A 24,998-nucleotide genomic window follows, 5' to 3' on the forward strand; every position below is an offset into this window, starting at 1 on the left:
TGGAAGACTGTGGCTGTGTGGTGAGGTCTGGATTGGATCCTCTAATTACTCTGCTAGCCAATCCCTGTCAGCCTGGTGGACTAACCTTGGCTTCATTTCCACCATTCCCACAGAGATCTGGGCAGCTATTATTTTGTCTACGACACACCTAAATTCATCCCTTCATTTACCAAATCTTCTTCAAATCAGGCCTACAATGATATGCAGCATATCTCTCTCTCCTCTTCTCTCTCTCATTCTGTCATGCTCTCTGGATAATAATAACAGTTATTAAAGTGAGCAGGCCGCTCTGAGGCCACCACTTCTCCACAGGCAGATCTGGTAATTACAGGTCATGCTGACAATGTTTTAGTAATTGCACCATCCCCGGCACAAAAGCAAAGACAAAGTGGGCCAGAGATTAAACCGCAGCGTGGTTCTGAGGATCCATGCACACATACATACATCATTATGTGTTGCCTTTACACTGTGTTAGGTATTAATAAGATTGCTCCTCACCGAATGTAACTTGATAGTAAATCAGTAGGGTTGACAGCAATGGTCATCAATAGTGCTATGAATGATAATAATAATCAGAGGGAGGCAGACAACCTATAGCAGGAACATGATGAATCACACACAGTAGAGACAAAATAAAAATGAAAAAATTATTGGTTGCATGTAATTAAAGTCACTCTTACATCCGCTACTTTTCCCTCCTCTTCCCCTCCTTTCTCTGTATTAAAGCATTTCTCTCTGTCAAATACATGCTTTCTCTCTTTGTCTTTGTTGTTTGTGTCTTCCGGTTGAACACCCATGGTTCACAGAATGGGAGGCAGGGAGGAGGAGTTTAAACATCCTCATGCTAATAACATTGTTGGTTCTGGCTAGATGTGTTTTTTTTTTTTAAAAACATTTTCTCCCTTGTTTTGTGTTTTATGGCTGGGGGATGGGCTAGAGGATTGTGGGCCTCAAGCGTTCGTATGGGTAGTGCCAGGCATCTGGTTGAGCAGCAAAGAGAAGACTGAAGTATCTAAGGCTGTTTCATTTTAATTACGCTGCTTTTATTTGGTTAAGTTCGACTCCTGCTGCTGAATGATTAGAAAAGTGTTTCCAGTTTTTAAAATTGGATTTAATTCTTCTCCCACTACCTTTGCAGTTTTCACATCCTTACATTGCTTCATGCTGTTTGTCAGATGCTCACTATTCTCTGCCTTTTGTGTTTTCTCAGACAAGTTGGATATAATTGTCTGAATCCGCTGTTCCTTCCATCCTTGTTACAGCACATGAACACCTTCGCAGTTTTTCTCCTTCCACCTCTCCACGTAATTGCTCGTTCTCCTTTCTCCGCAGTTGTGTCAGACCGCCCACCACCAGTTATCCGTCAGGGCCCAACCAATCAGACAGTAGCTGTGGATGGCACAGTGGCCCTCAACTGTGTGGCATCAGGAAACCCCACCCCCACCATCCTGTGGAGGAAGGATGGTGTCTTGGTGTCCACACATGACTCCAGGGTCAAACAGCTGGACACAGGAGCATTGCAGTTGCGCTATGCAAAGGTAAGACACCTGCACACATGTTCAAACATGCTCAGATCCCTTTTTAACATCAAGCAAAAAAAAGCACCCAGTACTGTTCAGTGGCATTTGGAGTTTGTAATTTGACTATGAAAGTATAAACTCGCCTGGCATTTCTATATTTCTATAGAAATATAATTATGTTTTTAATCAATATTTTCTATTAGGCTGCCTTTTAATGTCTAAATCCAATCAAATATACTTCAAAGTTGTCCATATCACTTCCATAATGTGCTGGGCGAACCCCTGCTGGTTGGTAAATAAAGCATGTGTTCGCTGCCAGCAACCAGCCCTCAGTGGGCTGTCAGTTAGTTGTCGTGGATTTGAAATGGAGTCTGTGAAGTCGAACAGTCTGTAGTTTCTGTCAGTCACCAAGCACAGTGGGTTTTGTGTGTAATTTTGTGTGCAAGCGTATACGTGTGATGGCAAGCTGTGTGATGCTGAACACACTCTTAGGGAGAGACAAGTAGGGGGTGCTGACGTGTCTTCCAGATGGAGGCGTCACAGGGTCAGAGTTCGCGTCAGTTTGCGGTGCTCTGATGAATGCTGGCATGTCTTGTGATGACAAGATTGCAGTGTGATTGGACCGCCAGTGCGAGGCAGGCAGGAGGCGATGCGCCTGAACCCCTCTCCTGCTGTAGCCGAGTAAACTCCGCAGGCACTTTACATTAATGAATTTGTCATTTCTCCCTGACAACATTTTAATGAAGATGTTTTTGATGCGTGAGGTAATTTATTTTATTAATGTGGTCGCGTGAGTGTTATTGTCATTGAGATTTAATACATTCTCATACCTGCCAGACAAAAAAAATCACAGCTTGAGGGTCATGTTCACATTCAGTTATTCACACAATTTATCTCTCTCTGTTTTTCTTTCTTCATTTTGCTTCACGCCAGCACAGTAGCCCTTAGCATACTATGCATCACCAACAAACCACAACAGAATTATTTGTCTTACCCTCAGACTTTGACTGCAGTTGACAGAATAGACAGCGTGAAAATATGCGTTTGCTCAGCAGGGTTATGTTTTGTGTTTTATTTATTAGCCTGTTAGCTAAATATATCTCAGAAGCTTTTCAACCAATTTCAATTAAATCTGGAGGAAATTTAGACCATGAGCCAAGAATCGAATGATTTGTTTTATGTCTGGATCCAAACTCCAGGTGTCGATCGCAGAGTTTTTTCTGAGACAAAGCTCTATTTTTTCATGAACTCCTACACTTCGAATGAAAGAAATATGGCACATGTACCACATTATTGTCTCTTAACTGTATGTGTATTTTGATGCAGATCCAATTTTAATAATTTCCATTATTAAAATTGGCTTGATAGAGAGCTCTCTAAGTACTAAAATGTAACTAAACTAAAAATTACTACATTATAGTTCACCAACGCATACTGTGCTCTAAAATTTCAGTGAACCCCACTTTTCTTAAGAAAGTTATATCTAAAAGTGTATAAATAATCGAGCTTCCATCATATATCTTCAGTAAAGACTGTCACCACATCTGTTGCACAGAGCAGTCACTTTCATGTTTGGTACTCAGGGGATGGTATAGAGAGAAAAAGGTCTCCAATTAGTCTATGATCCTGTGAAAATCTTTTCCATTTGACTAGAAATGGTCTGCCACTTGGCCCTTTCAGCTGCTTTCCCCACAGTTTTTGCTATGAAAGAGATGATACTGAGATTATCAGCCAATGACAGCTGCCTGCTACAGACTCCACTAGAATGTCAATAAGCAGAGCAGTGATGGTGGGGGAGCGATAGCAAGAGGCAAAAAAAAGGAATAGGCTACTACCAGTTCAGGAAACCGTGGCACACATTGAATAATTAACATTTAACCCAATATCCTCCTCCCTCCTCCTCCTCCTCCTTCTCCTCCAGCTTGGTGACACTGGTACCTACACATGCATCGCCTCCACACCCAGCGGAGAGGCCTCATGGAAAGCCTACTTAGAAGTCCATGGTAAGCCTAAACCCAATTGTGAGATTCACTGTCCATCAGTGTGCATTTTTTAAATTACGTGATATGTTTCAATATTCTTATTCCACTTTGAGAAAAAACAAGTCAAATAAGAGAAGTAATACTTAATATTCAGTGGAGATGTTTTGCATGCCTCTGCTTACTGGGAAATATAAATAAACTACATGTTTCCCCCGTTTCTTTCCTTCTGTCTGTTATACATTAAGAGTTTGGAGTGCCAGTCCAGCCAAACAGACCTACTGACCCAAACCTGATCCCCAGTGCCCCTTCCAAACCTGAGGTCACTGACGTTACCCGCACCTCCGTCACCCTTTCCTGGAAACCTAACCTTAATTCTGGAGCCACACCCACCTCCTATATTATAGAGGCCTTCAGGTAAAGCTAATCAGCTTGAAGATTAATAAATAAAATATTTGCATCGCCTTTATAAAACCCTTTAAACCTTAATGATTTCTGTTGTGTGTCCACAGTCATGCATCAGGGAGCAGCTGGCAGACCTTGGCAGAGCATGTGAAAACTGAGTCATTTGTACTTAAGGGCTTGAAGCCCAGCGCAGTCTACCTCTTCTTAGTACGGGCAGCCAATGCCTACGGGCTGAGTGATCCCAGTCCTATCACTGATGCTGTGAAAACACAAGGTGAGAACTGCCCTCTTACTGATATGAATTTGATATACAATACAGCAGCATTTTGTTTTTTGTCTGTAGTTAAAGACAGGATCATTCATTTTTGATGTCTGTGCTTCTGCAAACAGATATCCCTCCCACCAGTCAGGGTGTGGACCATCGTCAGATCCAAAGGGAGTTGGGAGAAGTGGTAATCCACCTGCACAACCCGACCATTCTCTCCTCTTCATCTGTCAGGGTGCAGTGGACAGTGAGTATAATTTTCTCCATGAATGCACTATTGTTACTTATTTTCCTTAAGACAGCTGCAGCCAGCTACAGATTGCCATATGGATCACTGGTACAGCTGGTCACCAAAGCTCCAAGGTTAGTTTAGTGATATGCCTATGGTCAATTTGTCAGGCCACTCAGCCGAGCTAATGTGCTAACGTCCTAGCACCCTACAGAGGAAGGACACGACAGACAGCGGCCTGGAACACAGTCCAAGTGTTCTTAGTGTCCATCTGGCATGAGCCTGAACTGGTCGACTGGCCAGAGACCAAAAATCTGCAGCTTTGCCCACAGTGGACCCCTCAACCGCCCAAAAGACAGACTACAGACCCCAGCCTTCTGCTGACCATGTAGGACCATATAGCAGTGTGTGGCGTGCCAGTCTGTGCCCTCTCAGATTGAAAACACTTGACGGCTGTTAAAATAATACAAGTGAGAAGGAAGAGGCGGCCAACTCATGCTCTTAAGTGGAAATGGCTTACAGATGTTAAAACGGATAGGTGGGAGAGGAAGAAGTAGAAGTAGGACTCGGAGCTTATAGTATTTCTTTGCTGTTATAAGCTGAAAATGAAGTACTAAGGTTCACCTGAAATTGATAATGTATCTTTTTTTTTTGAGACAGTACAATTATACATCATGGCTGTTCACCTTACAGAGTAGATATTAGTCTGTGGCATGGCTCGGAGTAGGGTAAGAACAGTCCCCGTTTTGCCTTTTGACATAAAGCCACCCCTGCATTCCCAGGTATTATGAAGTGCCATAGTGAGTGATGAATGGGACTGAGGAAATGTGAAAAGGATACTGACATGTCAAGACTGATTTAAAACATTACTGCCCAGTTACTCTGTCTCCTTGGAATGTTGCAAAAAAACACACGACACGAGGGAGTCTGACATTAAAGTTAAGAGCCAAGGTTTCTTTGTTTTGTGGGCTTAAATCTATTCCCAGTGTGGAGTTTCTTGGTTTTACATTTTCCTTTGTGTTGTGGTCAATGGTTGCACAGTTTTCAGGCTAATGAAGACCACCTGAGCCAGCAGCGCATTTTACAGGGAAGGGATAAAGAAATCACTAAAATCTTTACAAGCCAGTGCTGCTTGCCTTCCACAGGGACTCATAGGGATATTAGCATATTGGTTAGTGGTTATTCTTTTCTCCAACCATGCTGGGTCACAAAGCAACATTAATTATCCCTAGATTAAACTAACAGACAAATCCCTTCCAATTACACTTATTCTCTTAATTTAGCTACATCAGATGCTGTGTTTTACTGCTACTTAATAGATTCACTTTTCCCCTTCTTCCTTGACTTCAGCAGCCAGTCAGTACACTGGAGAGTGGGACAGGATGAGACAGGCTGTTCTGGGAGCCTGGGCCCTATTTAACCAGCTCCAGACTTAGAGGAACCTCTGGCCAATGACCTCATACTGTGGTTTGCACAAATCGCTGCTGCTTCAAATGGCGCATAGACAGACAGTCAAAAAGAGATGTAGATGTGGATGGATAAACAGAGGGGTGATGTGATGAGTTAGCACCCCATTCCCTACAGTGCCTGGTGTATCAGTTCCTCGAATCCATCGCTGTCCAGTGCTGCTACAGTCTATTACATTATTGTATCATTTTCCACTGTGAACTGTGAAGCAGCTAATCAAGTCAAGCTGACACCGTCTTTGTCTGTGTTCCCGTGCCATTCACTAGGTGGAGCAGCAGTCACAGTACATCCAGGGCTACAAGGTGATGTACAGGCCTTCACCGGAGGGGCTGCAGAGGAGCGAATGGGCTGTGTTCGAGGTGCGCACCCCTGGGGAAGACAGCGCTGTTGTGCCACAGCTTCGGAAGGGGGTCACATATGAATTCAAAGTCCGCCCCTTCTTCAATGAATTCCAGGGAACAGACAGTGATGTCAAAATTGGCAAGACGCTGGAGGAAGGTGGGGGGATGTGAATGTGTGTGACTGTGTGTGACTGTGTGTGAGTTTGCTTTAGTGCTTGCATGTGTGCATGCATGTTTCCATGTTTACACAAATTTTATATGCACAGCTTGCATGTGTGCGAGCATACAACAGCTGTTCACAGCAGGCAGTGAGGGCAGGATTATGTTATGTTCAAATGCGGTGTATTCAAGCATGCTACGGTGCATGTTCAGCTCTTTAAAAGGCCCTATGGAAACCCATATACAACACTCCAGTGCAAGTGTTATACTAATTTCTCATAGGGTGTGGTTGTGGCAGTCTCATGAGGTTTGGTTGAAACCCAACTGCAAATTTTAATCTGTAGCGAACAGTTAAGAGAAATGTGAGTGCAGAGTGTTTACTAGTGTCAGTGTGTGTTGCATGTGTGGGAGTGTTTTGATCTTTTTCTGCTGGATTCTCCTTTGTTCCCAATTTTGTTGATAATTGTTTTCGGAGCTCTAAACACAATGTTTGTTCTATCATAAGCAGAAAAAATGCCTTTTTTTATAACATTCACTCACACTGTGATTATGTCTTTTATGTTGCATTCCTAATTATTTCAGTTTAATTACCGTTGGACCACAGGTTGGCTTCACAAACCACCATACACCCCATCATCATAACTCTGTCTGTTTTGAGTAAACTGTTATTTGCTTTTATTTACGCACAAAAGCACTTGTATTAAGCAGACTCAGTTTTCAGATAAAAGCATCGTAATTTTCATTATTAGTCCTTTGTTCTCACCTGAGCTTCAGTCTCACGCAGAGATAAAGGACAAATTCTGACAGCTAAATGGGATGAAGGGAGACAGGGAGAGACTGCATGCAGTTATAAAGTAAAAATAAGTCTCACATATAAAGGTGTGTTTCTTATCTTTTGTCTACTCCCCTCAGCCCCCAGTGCCCCTCCTCGTGAGGTTACAGTGACGGAGAGTGGGGACAATGGGACCACGATCATGGTCTCCTGGCAACCCCCTCCAGAAGAGGAGCAGAATGGGGTGGTCCAGGAGTACAAGGTAACAAAAACAAAACAGCCAGGAGCTACCTTGGGTCTGAGCAAGTGGGACGAGTATTGTAGACACACACAAAGGAGACACACAAACAGGGATGCAGACAGAGTAGATAACAGAGAAAGAGACAATGCACAGACATAGAAAGGTAATGAATTCCTGGTTGAGACCCACCTTTGTACACTCCTCAGTGCTCTTCCTCTGTGTGATGATAGAGACTCAGACAGGAGAGTAGAGTCAAAAGCAGGGGAGCTTGTGGAAACTGTTGTGAAACAGTGCCATCTGGTGGCGATGGTAGACTCACACATCTTATGGCATTCCAAAGGTGAATAGTAGTGAGGAGCAATTTCTGTGGTAATTATTGATAGGTTTTTCCTTTAATAATAATTAGGCTTTATTTATTTATTATCGGTCATTGTGTGTTTGTTCTTCAATGACATATTCCATGACAGATAGTGTATTTTAACTATTTATTTGTATTGACACATAAAATAATACAACATATAAAGAGTACAAACTATATATATATATTAACTATACTGTAGGTGTTATATAATTTAGTAGAGACATGTAGAGGCAGGTAATAAGCCTTTTTAACAGCAGCCTTTTTAGACATGAAACCCAGGTGTTACCAATTATACTGAATTAAGGCTCTGTTCCATTTAGTAGCAGAGCCTTTCGAATGAGACAACATGCACAATAGAAGCACACTGACTGAACTGAACCTTAATTAGTATCATTGGTCAACTTCTGTATTTACCCTCCCTATTTCATGTCAAAATGGCTGCTGGTCTAAAGTGTATGTTGTAGAGAGGAGAAAAGCATATATGAGAATGACTGTATTGGAAGGACATAATAATGGAGAGACAGACCTCTATTATGATTCTAGTCATTTCTCTGGTCTGGCACTCATCTAATGCACCTTTCAACCTATAGTACCTCTCTCTGAGTCCCCTTTTCCTCCTCCTTACTTGATAATGTGTGCTCTTTTTGTAATGGCCCCACTTTGGACAGTGCTGTCCTCTCATACATTATGCTGTGGAAGTCATGTATTTTAATTGGAAAGCCTTTTTGTGTCGCAGGGAATATAGGTTAGTGGCAAAAGGGGAGATGAGGCAGAGCCAGTAGAAAGTTAAGCTACAGTTAATTTTTCCAGGTAAATGTTTTCTGGTGATAGGCTTTAGAGTAATTTCATGGTTTTTAAGTCCTGCTCGAGAGCGTTCCCTGCTCATTACCGAGCCCGGTCCCTAGCGGCACTTCCACTAACCGCAATTTTTAAGATACACAGAAAATTTCAGGGCTTTGTAGTTCCATCACAGAAGTGCAAACACACGCACGTGCACACATGTGTAGTACACACCAAAGGAAGTGTGTACGTCAACTCGGTTAACTGGTGGGAGGAGGTGGGGGGTAAAGAAAGCAGAATGTCAGGAGTTCAGGATGTGGAGGTCTCCAGGCCTCATGCTGAGGTGAATGTGTACTTCTCTTTGTGACCTGGGTTTCAGCCAGCATGCGAGACCGTTCTCCTTCCTGGGAGTCAAAGCGCTTAGCTTCTGCTTAAATTGGGTTATGGGGGTGATTACTGATCCCCATTTGTTTTTCATGGGCTTAAGGCTACACAGAAATGTGTTATGGCTACCTCAGCTAATACTGACCCTGTGTTGAGCACAGCCTGTAAAACATAAAGCCTCGCTGTAAAATGTTTTCCTACCTCAGTGATGTAACACAATACCCACAGTGCGCTAAAATTCTGCAATAGCAGCAACAACCAATTATAAGGACACAGATTGGTGGCAGCTTCCAGACTGAATGTTGTCACGAAACACTCATAACATTGCCTCAATCTCCACTTTCTCTTTGTCTCTGTTATGGCAGATTTGGTGCTTGGGGAATGAGAGTAGGTACCACATCAACCGTACAGTTGACGGCTCAACCTTATCCGTGCTGATTCCCAGTCTGGCCCCAGGGATCCGCTACAGCGTGGAAGTAGCAGCCAGCACCGGGGCGGGTCCTGGAGTCAAGAGCGATATCACCTTCTTCCAGCTCGGTGGGTAGAAACAACCTTTAGTTTTCTCTCACAGGAGGTCATCTAATTATTTTGTTTTTCCTCTAGTGGATACATTTGCTGTGTTCCAATGTGTTTGTCCTCTGGCAATCCTTGCACATGGAACCCAATCATCTGACAAATAATTATGGCATTAATCCAGTCATCTCAAATTAAGAGCTTTTCAGTAATATGACTTTCTGCCAAGTAAACAGACAATTATGTAATTCCTTTCTTTGTAGCTACGGACATATTCAAGCCTCCGCCTGTTTTTCCTTTCATTATCAACAGCGATGCTTAAAAACTATAATTTAAGTGATTACTGTTATACAAACATCATCACACTTGCCACGGAGGAGTATGATGAGTTTGAATGACAGGGAACTTGAACTGAAATGGCTTTTAGCTTCAGTAGCTGGCAGTGTGATCAACGTGGGCACATTAAATTCCTGTGTGGCAGAGCTGTTGAGCTGGCTGCCCCACCCTGCTCCGCTCTCTAGTCAAGGATGCAATGTTTTCTTCCTCTGCTCTGCTTCAAACAACAAAGGCCATAGTGAATCCTGCACTCTGGGCTCCGACATGACATGCTATTAATGCTAAGAAACAGTGCAGACTGCATTGGGGCTAGTTGTTGTAATTTATTTCTTGTTTTTTGTCCTTTAGTCTAGATGAACAGATATGTTGAGATGTTGTGTCGGTCTTCATTCCCCAAACCTCAGCGCTGGCCTTCTCAGGAGAGGGATGGAAAACACATGAATAGCAGGATGAGGCAGAGAGAGAGAGAGAGAGAGAGAGAGAGAGAGAGAGAGAGAGAGAGAGAGAGAGAGAGAGAGGAGATAACTCCATCTGGTTTTAAATGTGTGATTGAGTGGGCTGGGATGGGCATGAAGAAGCATTGGCTGTGACTGATACAATTTCTCTCCCTTGAAGAGTTCCTGTGGTGATTGTTGCCATGTTCCAACACTGGAGTGGAACAATGTGCCTTGGGGACCAGCGCTTCACCCAAATGCATTTGTCACACTCTGAGCTTGTATGCGTCATCACAGCCTAGATACCTGTACAGTCCCTTGTGGGCTGCTTAGTCACATTGGCAGGGCTCCGTTCACTCGGCCACAAATTGAGAGGACAGGCAGTCGAATGGAGACATGGACTGAGTGACTGAGACAAAGACAGACGGAAGGGTATGGAGGGGTAAAGGCAAGGAGCCGGTTTTCATGGGGATGTGTTTTTGCCTCTGGCTTAAAAGTTGGTAGAGAAGAGTGGCTACAGCATGAAAGACTTGAGAAAAGAGATGAAGACAAAGTAACACGAACATGAAGAAATTTCAGAATGGCGGGGGGTGGGGCAACCCGGAAAAGTCTTTCATGTATCACGCATGAGGGAGAAGCACAGAGAGAATAGACAGATGAGAAAAACAGACCGAGAACTGGTTGTTGTTTGCAGCAGTACAGACGGTGCCTTTACAGTGCATTTCACAGTAGAAGCAGCTTCAAGGCATTCACACCTCTGCTTTTCACAGATGTGCCTCGGTTTGCTAATTACCGTGGTGTCTGTGTTTGAGGATGATCTCACTGGATTTATTTATATGATTATAAAACCACCAGCGCTCGGTGTAAATGATGCCTCTGTGTTTTCCTATCTGGTTCCATCAGCCTTGTGTGGTGCACAGGCTCTGTTTGAATGTCTTTGGTTGCTTTCGTCTGCTCACCTGCCATTGTTGACTGGGATTTGCGATGAAAGCCTTTTGAATAATAGAGAGAAACGACTCCATTTTCACATCCCAGCCTCGTACACACCCGCTGAGATGAAGAATCTTTTTGTGCGTTTGGAGAAATAGGAATGTTCAAATTTATGTACTGCGCTGACTCCATTTATTTGAAATATATTTGTCCTATTTCAGGCTTTTCCACTTGGTTTTGAGTTTTAGATTTTAAATAATATTTCTTTTTAGCTCTTCTCTCCTTTGTTGTCATGTTCATTCCATGTGTGCTACCTAAATTTGCATCACCAAATGTACCATTATCCTTCTAATCCTGCTCTCATGTCTCCTCCAATCGTTCCGCCATTCCCCATCCTCAGATGCATCGGGGCGAATGACTGAGTCCGTGAGCCAGGAGAACCCGCTGTCCCAGCAGATCTCAGATGTGGTCAAGCAGCCGGCCTTTATAGCAGGCATAGGAGCTGCTTGCTGGATCATCCTCATGGTCTTCAGCATCTGGTTGTACAGACACCGTAAGAAAAGGAATGGACTCTCCAGCAGCTATGCAGGCATACGCAAGGGTCAGTACAGTGCAACCGTATACCTTTAACACTGTCAGAAACATCTACTTGAATTTCTGAATTGCAGTGCTGGCTTGAGGTTAAAAAGAAGTTTACTCTCTTACAAAATTTGGTGAGAAAATGCAATACATTATTAATTAGTGTGGAACTATGTTTATTCTGTTACAAGCCAGTCCCCTCCATCTTATTCATCCCAAATGCTACCAGCCTACCTCCATCCTGGCTGTCACTCACAGAAAGACGTCTTTGTGGTGCGCTGTAGGTGAAGTCTAACTGAAAGTACTCTCCAGTGGAGTACTTTAAGATGCGATGCGAACTCCCGCTGAGAGTGCTGCATGAAGACGTCTTTTCTTTCTTTTTCATACTTCTGTCACGCTGATTCTGCAAGGGTGTGTGAAGAGTGTTTTCTGTAAAGTACATTTTGAGGTCCAACAACTCCCCTTTTAGCAGCTCCCTTCTGACTGTGCTGGGAAAGAGAGAATGTCTTGCCATAATCCTTCTTTATCAAGGACATACTGACATTTTCACATGCTTGAAGTAGTCTTGCTGTCCTTTTAGAGGCGGGGCTTTAGATTTGGGGGAGTTGAATTGAGCAATCCCATTAATGGTCTCTACTTACCATATGTTTTAAATATGTTTAAAACCAAGAATCCCTGCCCGTATGTGTTTGGGTTGCATTTCAACCCTCTTTGAGTAGCCATAGCAGAACACGGTGGGTTTTTACCTGACTTGTGTCGAAGTGACAGGGTTCATGACATGCCTAACCTCTGCCCACAATAGTCAGAGTATAAAGAGAGCTATTAGCCTTTCTTTCTGAGTCTCATTTATGTGTGGGCTGGCTTAATGTGTGGCCTTGGGGTGTGCAGCTGCTGCCTGTGAGCACTACCTGCGCTGTCCCTACTCCTGGGCTCAGGTTTACTGCTGACTGCCAGGGTTAGAGGAGATCCACCCTTCAACCTTGAGACACACACAGACAATAGACTCACTTAACTGTTGCTGCTGCTAATCTGTGGCTGTCACACAGAAAATGCAGACTATCCATGTTCTGAATCCACTGCAGGCATGCTTATTGTAGAAACTGTGAAAAAGAGAAACATCAGCTAAGCGATTCCTTAAGCTCTGTGGTTTTTTTTTTTTTTTTTTTTTACAGCTTTTACTCATACCTGCGTGATCTTTAATGGTCAGAACTGTTGCTTTTCTCATAATGGTTTATATCATCTCGAACATCCTCTCAAAGACCAATACACCAGTGACATTTTAAATAATATCATGATTTAACTTGTCTCAGAGTTATTGTTGCTATTGAAAAAAAACTGAAATGTTGTAAGTGCTTGTATTAATTTAAGCAAAGTAACTTAAGAACAGGTTATTCAGAGAATACGTTGATACAGAATAGTAACAGTGAAGACGTTATGAGTGCAGAAATGGCCTCTGGCCAGGCGGTAGGGAAGACTGTGTAGGCTGAGGTTAACCTCCGACTTTCTGTGACTCTATATGTTTCCTCACATAAACTCACAAAGCTCTTCAGGGGCACAGTAGGCAGACGTGTTCCCCCTCCTTCTCCTCATACACCCAGACCACAAGAGGCCACGGTCTTTGTTGGAACTGGTAACTAAGAATGTTTTGAAAAGAGTATAATTGCAACCACATGAAGCAACAATCTGCACTCTGGGTGAAATAGGTTGAATTGGAACTGTATGTGTGCATCTGTGTGCTACAGTGTTGCCTCTAATAGATTACATATTTGAATTTGTAAACAAAAAATGTCAGAGCTTTTTATTATTTCCCTGCCAATGTATGAAGTCATACCAACCTTATATTGCTCTTAATCAGAACTAATTGCTAATTACACTACATTGCATCAATGTTATTATGCCATTCTGCAGAGGTCCTGAACAAAATCTTGTATTGTAACTGAAATAATCCAAACAAATCAGATAAAAGCCTGAGATTGCAGCGACCAAATAATTACTCAGCAAAGAATCCTAGCCCAGTTACAGCTTCATCTAACCTGGGACTGAACATATGTGACAGTCTTCTTGTGTGAGAATAGAAACCTGATTTATGTATTTATATCACGTATACATTTGTCACAGACTGTTTTGCCCACCAAGTGTTGGCCCGTCTCCTCTTCAAAGGCATTCATCAAACAGATAAAAGCCATCAAACCGCTCATACCTTTAGACTAGTCTGAACATCAAGAATCAAACATGATAAGATGATTGTGGCATTTAGAGGACATTTGTTGGCACAGGTACAATGTGAGGAAACATATGCAACATCTTCTCAGATGTCCATATCAGATGCTTATACTGTAGGTTGAAGGCAGACAGCAGCATTTCTAAAATGCACATATTTAAGGCATTGCAGTGGATGACTATCAGCATGGTGAAATGTTGCATCAACTGCAATGAATACTGTAGCATTCTTCACTTCTTCAGATGTAAATAACAAACAAACAAAAGTACATTTTATAGAAGATACCCACAGACCACACCAGCCATTACAGAATCTAACTCTGCCTACAGTAGGTTGATGTTTTGCACAAGGGCCCCTTCCCCGTCAGTGAGTGTGGGTAATTGAGCTGTGTGGGTGATGTGAATGCTAGATAGCAACAGATATCTCCCTAGTGTGTGACCTCCACCCAGCAGGCCTCTGACAGTCTGGGCCAGGATTTGAACCAGCAGCTGGCTCAACACTCACTTTCTCCCAGTTGGGGTCCAGGGATGTCTGCAGGGATCAAAGACAAGAGGGCAGGGAGTAGCGTGTGAATACAGGCTAGAATACTTGTAGAAACTATGTGTTGATACAGCATATAAATTATGTCACAAGAACCAATTATACACAGTGCTGATATATAATAACTCAACAATGATTGTATTTCCTTTTTTTTCTGTCCCAACAGTGCCATCCTTTACTTTCACACCAACAGGTAAGCATTCACTTTTCTTTTTAATTATATGTACAGTAAGTCTGTTTTTTATTCATTCACTGTACAGCACATGAGCACCAGCCTTACATACTGCATGTGTACCAATAAAAGGAGCCAATTATTGACGCAGTTTGAAGATCTACCAAGAAACAAACGCTCTACCAAATGTTTGGGTTGTGTCAGAATGTAATGCTCAAAGAGAAGCAGGCCACACTACTGAGAAGCTGTTAAAACTAGTGGTAACTTGATCAAAGGGCTGCTGGCAACCTCAGATGGGATTTAAGAGAATGACACACCACTAGCACTCCAACGCACCAATTAGATAGGCAAGCGTTAGCGGAGCTAAGGAGGTTATCTGTGAATTGAAGTGACACAGCGTAAAACAGATAAAAGAAAAGCTCTCTCTGTGCCTCTCTATCTTTCCCTCTCTGCAAGTTTGTATTTACGGGGGCCTCCTTTTTCTTTCAGTCATGGACTTATATGCACCTGAGGTTCTTTGTTCCCTAGAGGTGTGTCAGGGGTGTTGGCAGTGCTTAGTGCAGTGGTGAATGTGAAATAGTGACTGGGTGAGAGAAGGAGAAGAGAGAGAGAGAGAGAGAGAATACTGTACTGTTTGTGTTTGTGGTTACGCTGGCTGATCCTGTCTGTGCAGAGGTCGTATCTAAACAGTAGCAGTGTTTCTGTCTGCCTCAAGGCTTGCTATCAGGTAGAATAATTTTGCAGTTGGAAGTTTGGTTTATGATCTGCTGGAAATCCGTCAGGTAAAACAGAGTTCTTGCTTCAGTGGTTAGGCTTGTGTTTTTTTAGGAAGAAAACCTCTGCCCTGGTACCTAGTGTAAAACCAGGACGTTACAGTACATTATGCTGATTTCAATCTAGAACCAGATTGTGATGCTTTGTTTTACATCAGAGAGAGCTAATCTAAGAGCTCCTCTGGCTGCATGCAAAGACCAAAACCACACTTCCTGTTTTGAAAAAGAGACAAGGAATCAACGCAGCTAAGGCCCTACCTATCCCTCTTCCACCTTCTCTCCTCTCAGAGAAGAGATTGTAATTAAAGTTGGAAGTTTATCTCTCCTTCACACACCGGCAGCTTAGAGCTCCTTGAAAGAGTCCAACTTGCAGCGCGCAGAGCTTCAAACACACTGAGCCCGAGCCAGAAAACCAAAGAGCTCTGCATCTCTGTTCTTCCTAAGCCTCTTACATATCCTCCTCCTGCTCCTGTTGCTATGTGTGCGTGCTTGTATGTGTGTGTGACTCAGCCAAAATGATACCACACACATTCATTCACAAGCTCACTTGAACTGACACAATAACACACATACACACTAAGAAAGAGTAGCATTCCCATCATAGCTCAATTCAAAATTAAATGAATCATTTTATTTTGACCTTGTATGACAACAGCAAAGATGGTGATGTGATGACAGTAATCATTGTGGTGAAATCATGTTGGAAACTCATTATTTTTTCTCTTTTCAGTGGCCTATCAGAGAGGTGGAGAAGGTGTAAGCAGCGCTGGAAGGTAAGAGTTAATTTATTGTTTTGTTTAGAAAGATTTTTTTTCAAATATTAAACACATTTTGCGAAATTGAATGATTATTGGAATGTGGTAAATACAACAGAAAGCTAAACACTCTTGAGTAGACGACTAGGGTTGGGCAAGTGTACTTCTCTTCAACAAACACTAGGGGGAGTGCTGTGACTTCCATAAGCAGCAGAGAGCAGAGGAGGGGTAAGGAGGTGCATTAAGTATGTTATGATAACACGAACAAAGCCCCATGTAGTCTGCCAGGAGCCCGTCCTATATGGTGGAGAGCCACATCCAACCACAAGGCTGTGCCATAGCGTCACCCTAAAACATGAATGTAGATACATGCACACACATAGCCATAACGCCACACCTCTTCATGTTGTGGAATGGTGCATTGTGTACAAACAGTGACTGAATGTATAATATAAGGCTTGGTAAACACTGCATCAACTTGTTAACACTCATTTGTATCCACTCGATGACATTTGGCATGTTTTCATACAGCTGGGAAATTGTAAAAATTGAGTGTGCAGACCAAAAGGAGGAAATGAGTATTCATTTGTTGCCCCCCTCTGTATTGAGAGTACAGAATGTACACAATACTTACTGCAAGTGTGCATTTGTGTGTTCAATGAATAGTTAGCTTGGAGCCATCAGCAGTACATCCATATTCATTATATTATCCAGTTCTATGATTGAATCCCATATGCAGCATGGCTGTGTCAGCTCTGCACAAAGACAATGGCCATTCAATATCAACATACAACTGCCGGGGTGATTGAGGAGCTATTGTGAGATTGTATTCGGCTGTAAAAGACAAATGTGTTCATTACCAAAAATGAATCCAAGAAATGAGTCATTTGAGAGGGAATGAGGAAACGTAATTCAATGCTAATTCAGTGTTGGGATATGCAAACTGGGAGCCGTTCTGTGGAGATTTGAATACTTAAACAATGTATGGCCTGGGTAGAGTAGCCTGCTTTCTCTTTGTATGCTAGATTGATTCATTTCATGAGCAATAGGAGGCTATTTATTCTCAGCTCTTTTAACACTCAGTGGTTGGCCTGAGGTTAGGTTGTACAGTAGAATCCTGTTAAACAAGTGATCTTGTATTGTGTTGGGATTAAAGCTGAAGAAATAGGAGCAAGACATGGAAACAATAGAGATAGATTGCCAGAGGAGGATGTGAAGGACTGGTCCACATGGGGTTCCTCAAGTTTCAATTCTTTCCTCCTGTACAGCTAAAAAAAACTTTTTAAATGATAGAGATGTTGTGTGACACCGTGGAATCTACTCAGGGAGCGTTTGTGGTTCAGTGGCTGTTCAGGACGCACATTTCGCAACATTGGGAGTGATTTTTATCTGGCTGTCTAATCCAGGCGGATCGCTAATGCTCACGAGGGCTCAGGGAAAGTGTCATCGGCTGTGGGCAAGTCAAGCACACACAATTTATTTAGCTGAGCTTTTTTCTAATGTGCTCCCTAGGCCTGTGTGTGTGCGTGTGAGTGGTCAAAAGGCAAAAAGTACTAAAGCCGGATTTCTATTTTTCCTATTCTCAGCTGCTGGATAAATAAACTCCACATAATCTTCTCTTTCAAATATTATGTTACTGTGGGTTCTTCAGTTCATTCACATAAATGTCATTGTGGTGTTGGCTTAGTCTCTTACTATTGTTAACCATTTGATCGCATTTTTTTTTACAGGCCTGGTTTGCTAAACATTGGGGAAACTGCCACTCAGCCCTGGCTGGCTGACACATGGCCCAACTCCTGCTCCAACCACAACGACTGCAGCATCAACTGCTGCACTGCAGGCAATGGCAACAGCGACAGCAACTTGGCAACATATAGCCGCCCGGGTATGTAGTGCCGACACTTCCATACGTAGGCACCAACCAAAATAAACACTCTCCTCAAACGCAATGATGCAGTCCTTGACAAAATAACTGTAGAGATAAGAAATGTAGGAGCTGGGGGAATCTGCAGCGCAAAAGGAAGCAAAATCTGATATCTGGGTTAGCTCCCTGGAGAGTTCTGTGTATCTCTCCTTTCTCTAGGTCTCCACAAGAAAAACCTGAAGAAATATTAGGATTAAGAGTGACTGTGTGCTTGTGTGTTTGATTTATCTGAGGTTAAAGTAGAGCTGTTTTAGGCAGGAAATAAAAGGAGCACACTGAGAGGGGCTTATGGCTCTACTCTGTTGCTAATCGAATTGCTCTGCTGATTTCCATACTGTTGTTATAGCCGGTAATGTAATTTCCCCTAAGTGCTCAGTTATTTAAGAAATGTGCAGTGGGCACAGAGGTCAAGGCTGGACTGCAGACGGTGGCCAGAAGCAGAGGAAGAGAGAATGATAGAGGGAGAAAGGTGCACCTGGAAGACCAGATGGAAGGGAGGGAGAGAAAGGAGTGATGAAGAATAAGTATATGCTAAAACATACACTGAAATGTATGAGCGGAGGTAGGGAGCGTGAATGAGATAAAGTAAAGTAGGGTAGGTGGTGAGGAAAAAAGGGAAAGAGACTTATAGAACACCACCAGGTGGCCTTTTAGTTTATTCAGCACTAAGACACTTGTCAAGAACAGCGAGCAAATTTGGCCTCAATATCTTATACACTACTATACAATATACTCACACACAGTGACCTACGTGAAAGAGAACACAGTAAAACTTGCAGCCAAAAACTTGAGCTTGGATGACACAGGGCTTAATGTTATTAATTTTCAGCTGTGACCCAAGTCTTAAACAACCCGATCCTCTGAAAATGGACTGAATTGAAATGCTTTATGTTCTAAATTATGCACTTTGGGACTATGCCTTTAAGGGCAGCCCATAATTCCTGTCCAGCTGTTGGGTCTAATATCCATCCAACCATGCAATAGTTTCTCCTTACATCAAAACCTTTCCCTGTGAGGATTAATAATTCATTTTGTAGACTTTATAGTCATCAAGTTCAGTTTTTGCTTTGTGCTAATCACCCTTCTGAGGTTGAAGTGTTTAACTCTGCCTTAACATGGTGCGATATGTTTAACAGGGAATAACAGGCTAAAGGAAGCCCTCACTCTTCGCATGACACCTCGCTGTATGACACTAAGGAGCTTGCCAGACGCATGCTTTGTGTGTGTGCCAAACCTAAACTCTGTGAACATTAAGAGGATCACTGACTAGGTGACAGAGCAAAGAAATAGGAGTTAATGTCCCTTTATCTCAGCCATAGGGGCGCTTTCACACATCAACCTTTGAAGTGTCGAGCTGTTCCGTGCTGCTGAAATGTGAGGCGCATGGCACGAGCAGCATGCACCTATGGCCGTCCTTGGTATTTACCGCAAGGCTGGCTCTCAGATCTGCTGGAGGATTTGAATATTTTATGAGCCAGGGAAAATTGGATCTGTCAGTGGAGCTGTGCTTTTACTGCGCGCCTCATTCCAGGTCTTTGATACAGACATGTCTCTCTGTCCCTCTCAATGAGCAAAGACGCTCCCACTGTCAGATGGAAAAGAACAGAGATGACACCCACATTGAGTCACGGTGAGACTGAGAAGAGGCTGAGCGAGAAGGTGTAATACCACCTGTGTCGCTCACCTAAAGTAGATCATTTGGCAAACAAAACTGAGACTTTAAACCGAAATAGAAATGTCTCTGGTGGGCACAGTGATCTTTCAAAAGCTAAAAATTAATATGCAAATGTATTTCACTTTCGTCATATAAATGCTTTCAGCTCGGCAGTAGATCAGATCATGGCCTATTGTTTCAAAGCTTTTACCGACCTGCCATACTGCTGCTCAGCTGATCAGCAATAGACGACATTGACTAAATACCCTCCTCATGTTCTCCAGCCGACTGCATCGCCAATTATAACAACCAGATGGAAAACAAGCAGACCAACCTCATTGTGCCAGAGTCAGGAGTCTATGGAGATGTAGACTTGTCCAACAAGATCAATGAGATGAAGACCTTCAACAGTCCAAACCTGAAGGAAGGCCGCTTTGTGGGTCCAGGGGGCCAGCCGACACCGTACGCCACCACCCAGCTCATCCAGTCCTCCATCATGGGCAACAACATGAACTCAGACAGAGGAACCGGAGGGAGTGGAGGAGGACTCGGGGTTGGAGGGGAGGTGAATGAAAAACACTGCTGGAAGCCCACCTCAGTCCTACAGCAGAAACAGGAAATGGGCTCCCAGCTGCAGTACAACATCATGGAGCAAAACAAGCTGAACAAGGGTGAGTGTGCGGAATACCCAGCAGCCATGGTTAAAGAGGTCAACTCCGAGCCATGATCTTCCTCGACTTGATTTCTCCCTCTGTTCTCTCCTCTCCCGGCTCTTTCAGCCTCACTGTGGAAGCCTGTAGAAGAGTTTCATCCTCATATTTTCCTCGGTTATGTCTCGCTCGTTTTCAGTCAACATAGGCGTCATCACTCTTTCTTTCTGCCCGTCTGTATGGCATTCATGTAACCCCTCATCACCTTCCATGCAATCATGTGTAATCTTTGCCGCTAAATGTGGGCCAGGCCTGAATTGCTGTTGTCTTTTTGTGATGAGGGCAGGTGTGAGGGTTTATCTTTGGTGTCAGATTTCTAAAGGAAAGACAAAGATGACTCTTGGATCTATAGACACTTTGAACGAAGCTATCATCACCTTGTTGTACCTGCAGAAAGGAACCACATCTGGTGTGATAGTTTTGAGATTTGTGTGCAGATGTTGCATGTGTTCACATACTTACCTGAACATTATAAAGCATGGAACTGCATGCCATTTGTCATGTGTAACACTGTTCACTCTACTCAGTGTCATGCCATTTCATGGTATATATAATTTTAACTGTGAACTGGTTTTGTACTGCTGATAAATTACAGTCTTTCATTTCCTTGTTAATTTGCTTTAAAGTTTTTGAGTTGTCCAAATGTCTGCCTGTTGCCGCACTAACTACACACTCCATTCTCCCCACCATCAGACCGCTACAGAGGAGGTGACAGCCCTATGCCAGCTACCATCCCCTATAACCAGACCCATGACATCCACACCGGAGGCTCCTACAACAGCTCTGACCGAGGCAGCAGTAGTACCTCCGGTAAACGGGTTGGGGCATTAAATACATATTTTTCCAGTATTTCGAGTATTTCCAGGAAGGGTATTCAGAGGTTATAAAAAAAATACTTTTTTTTTTTTTTTTAAGAGTTTTATTCTTGCTCATTTTAATTTAACTCCCAAAGACTTATTATTATTGTTGTGAACCATATAATCACATACACGTCCCCCTTCCCCCTCCCATTTGAAAATCCCACTTTTGCTCAAAAGCAATAAATCACTTTGAGACGCTAATAATACATGCTTTAAAATGGTAATTTGATTAATTTCCATGTCAGCCTATCTTGAAGAGAAATTGAAAGGGAGATTCCTCCAGAAAGTGGAAAATTGGTGAATATAAAGAGAAGAGGAAACTGACAATGCCTCAAAACAAAGACATGAGCACTGTGCCAGGCATTTCCCTGTGCCTTTTGTTCTCTGGGTGCAATGTCATCCAAGGGATGTTTAAAACAAATTAGATAAAAGGATATTTTTGTATTAATTCTGTCTTTTTGTTTTTCTGCTTTCTTTTTCATTTCTGTTTGTCCTTGTATAGTTTCCACTGCTTTCGTTAATTGGCTTTACTTTAATTCCAGTATGGAGCAGCCTAATTTCATCAGGGCCTCAATGTCTGTCTGTGGACAAGGACAAATGATAACACATTGCAGACGGCATGCAACACTGCTACCTTAATGCCATGTATCCATTCTGATACTGCGTTTGAAGTTCAAGCCATTAAGGAGAAGCCTTTAATGCTCACTGCACCTCACAGCTCATTGGTTCACAATGTTAATAGTTTGGTATTAATTGGACCCTTTTCTGCCATTTTCTTCCTACCTTTTCTCTTGGCGCCGCTGTAGGGAAATTACTGTTTTATAGTATTTCCTATCATTTAATAACTGAGAGGTATGTGTGCACACTTGCATAAAGTGGAGGGTTGTATTAGCCTTTGCACTCTCACATGTAAAATTATCATTTCTTTGTCAGTCAGTCTTGTTAATGCATTTTATCTGCTGTCAATTCCTTACTCATTACCTTGCGATTTCTTCAACATTAATAATTGATGTGTTTTTCTGAGACAAGCCTATGTTTCTGTAGGTGTCTTGTGACTGACGGAGTGCTTTCTTTCTCCCCCATTTTTGAGCAGGCAGTCAGGGTCAGAAGAAGGGAGTCCGCACCCCCAAACTACCCAAACAGAGCACAATGAATTGGGCTGACCTTCTGCCCCCTCCCCCTGCAAACCCACCCCCAAGTCGGAGCACAGAGGAGTACTCTCTATCGATGGAAGAAAGGTGGGACATTACCTTCTCAGACACAAAGACACAGACATTCTGACAGGCACACACACACACACACACACACACACACACACACACACACACACACACACAGAATTACACTACAAGTTCATTCTTCCTGCCTTTCCTCTGCTCCTTGCATCCACTGCAAGCATGTGCCCCAAGGGTTTTCTATCCATTAGCGCTAGACTAATGTCAAACCTTGATTGAAGGATGGCATGAATATTTACTGCATGTTTTTCTGGCTTCAGTATATGAAAACATTCATGTTTTTTTGTGAGTGATATGAAGGTAATGAGGCTTGTTTCTCTCTGTTGGCAGCTGTGACCCAGACATGCAGTGCCCCATGCCCCCCTCTCACATGTACCTGCAGCCTGATGAGCTGGAGGAGGAAGAGGAGATGGAGAGGGGGCCCACTCCTCCCATCCGAGGGGCAGCCTCTTCCCCTGCTGCTGTATCTTACAGTCACCAGTCCACCGCCACCCTAACCCCCTCTCCGCAGGAGGAGATGCAGCCGATGCTCCAGGACACACATGACAGCCATGAACGCAGGTACGCCTGCATAATGTGAAACAGTCTACTAGGATAGAAGCGTAACAAGTAGCTAAAGAAGAGTGGTCAGCCTGCATTATATATCTGTGGAAATATATCTATTCTCTAAAGCCTCATAGAGAAACATGATCTCCCAAGTATTTGAAATTCACAAGTGTTTTCCATGTTTTAGCCCATTAACTCCAAATTCAGTATATTGCACACCACTGTTGGCCACTTTTCAAAAGCCTATTTTAGCTTTTAGATTGATTTCTTACCTTCGAGGGATCCATTTGTTTCAGTTCATTTCAGAGCGATTTGAAAGTTGTTTGAAATAAGTTATACATCACAGTCTAAATTGAGTCCATTCTATTTTTTGGGATATATGTGAGCAAGAACAGAAACGACAACATCATTACATTTTGGTTTGAATAAGAAACCATTAAATTCACATCACTGTTGGTACTTGTTTTCTTAATGCTTGTTTTCTGTGTCTTATCTGTGGACAGCATATCCAGTTTTGAGTTTAATGTGCTTAGGTGAATCTCAGAAAATCACAAGCATTAATTGTGATTTGTGGTTAATTGGCCAAAACATGCAAAATCAGCATGGTGTATTTTACAAACTTTTTATGCATAATTTATCAAAAATATTCCAAATTTGATGCAATTCTCACACTGTGTGTTTCTCACCTCTTGCAGGCGCCATGCTGTGAGCCCCCCACCCCCTCCAAGGCCCCTCTCTCCTACACACACATATGGGTACATCACCAGCCCATTGGCCTTGGACACTGACGGTATGGAGGAGGAGGAGGAGGAGGATATATTGGAGGAAGAGGAGGAGGGTGATGAGACAGATGCAGAGGTGGCCAAGATGCACTACCACCACACCCACCCCCACACACACCCTCACCATCCCCAGATGCACCCACGAAGGTTGCTGCTACGAGGGCTTGAACAGACGCCTGCGTCCAGCATGGGCGACCTGGAGAGCTCGGTGACCGGCTCCATGATCAACGGATGGGGGTCGGCTTCTGAAGAGGATAATGTCTCTTCAGGGAGGTCCAGCGCAGTCAGTTCATCAGATGGATCCTTCTTCACTGATGCTGACTTTGCTCAAGCGGTTGCCGCAGCTGCAGAGTATTCAGGCCTCAGGGTGGCCAAATATCCCAACACTCAAGGCCATGAAGTTGGAGGAGCTTCAGGTAGGTTTTAGACCGTCTGCCACATCCATGGGAAATGTTAATGCAGGAAATTTGAGGAATGTTAAAAGCAAACTCTTTCTCGGTTTCTTTTCTCAGCACGAAAATACCAAATAAATCCGTCAGGCCACCGTCCTGGTAGCCCGGTGTCTACAGACAGTAACATGAGTATGGCAGCTGTACACAGGAGGCCTCCTAAGAAGCAGAAACAGCATCCTGCAGGCCATCCAGCCAACCAACGACGTGAAGCCTATAATGAAGGTAAAAAAAAATAAAAAATAATCATGCTAGCTCAATGCATGTGTAATATACAAAAATAATTAATATTAGGTGAGCTAAATTTGTGTTTTTGTCTATGGAATACTAGATAAGGTTACTTAGAAGCAGACTTGTTTCTGTTGTGGGAAGACAGAAACAACATGCAACAAAAAACAACTATGATTTTAATCTCATGTAAAAACTAGATACTGTTTGTGATTATATTCTTGATACAAATGTGTCTTGTTCAATATTATGTATGGTAAACTTCCAATTCAAATAAGAGTTTAATCTAACGACAACTTTTACAATTTCAATCTCAAATCAGTATATTGATCTGAATATCAAAATTCAAAATATTTTCTCCAAAAATTGTCAGAAATAAAAAAACTATTTTATTGTAGGAAATCTAAATTTGGAGGTATTTACATGTTTGTTTGTAAAAGGTACTAATGACCTA

At 42.8% G+C, this 24,998-nt stretch overlaps 1 protein-coding gene across 6 annotated transcripts in view; it reads left to right on the plus strand.

Annotated features, from left to right (window-relative positions):
* robo1 (roundabout, axon guidance receptor, homolog 1 (Drosophila)) overlaps window positions 1-24,998 on the plus strand; it is a 219,884-nt gene that overhangs the window by 189,966 nt on the left and 4,920 nt on the right. For all 6 annotated transcript variants that reach the window (XM_051397087.1, XM_051397090.1, XM_051397088.1 and 3 more), the window contains 18 exons: window positions 1,333-1,538; window positions 3,442-3,523; window positions 3,748-3,916; window positions 4,012-4,178; window positions 4,295-4,416; window positions 6,132-6,363; window positions 7,278-7,399; window positions 9,269-9,440; window positions 11,517-11,717; window positions 14,623-14,649; window positions 16,132-16,174; window positions 17,887-18,041; window positions 20,019-20,405; window positions 21,138-21,254; window positions 22,398-22,542; window positions 22,870-23,100; window positions 23,781-24,283; window positions 24,380-24,541. In XM_051397087.1, coding sequence (XP_051253047.1) covers window positions 1,333-1,538; window positions 3,442-3,523; window positions 3,748-3,916; window positions 4,012-4,178; window positions 4,295-4,416; window positions 6,132-6,363; window positions 7,278-7,399; window positions 9,269-9,440; window positions 11,517-11,717; window positions 14,623-14,649; window positions 16,132-16,174; window positions 17,887-18,041; window positions 20,019-20,405; window positions 21,138-21,254; window positions 22,398-22,542; window positions 22,870-23,100; window positions 23,781-24,283; window positions 24,380-24,541 — 3,243 coding nt within the window. The remainder of the gene's footprint in view (window positions 1-1,332; window positions 1,539-3,441; window positions 3,524-3,747; window positions 3,917-4,011; window positions 4,179-4,294; window positions 4,417-6,131; window positions 6,364-7,277; window positions 7,400-9,268; window positions 9,441-11,516; window positions 11,718-14,622; window positions 14,650-16,131; window positions 16,175-17,886; window positions 18,042-20,018; window positions 20,406-21,137; window positions 21,255-22,397; window positions 22,543-22,869; window positions 23,101-23,780; window positions 24,284-24,379; window positions 24,542-24,998) is intronic.

Source organism: Dicentrarchus labrax, unplaced genomic scaffold (assembly GCF_905237075.1).
Source record: "Dicentrarchus labrax unplaced genomic scaffold, dlabrax2021, whole genome shotgun sequence".
NCBI lineage: Eukaryota > Metazoa > Chordata > Actinopteri > Moronidae > Dicentrarchus > Dicentrarchus labrax.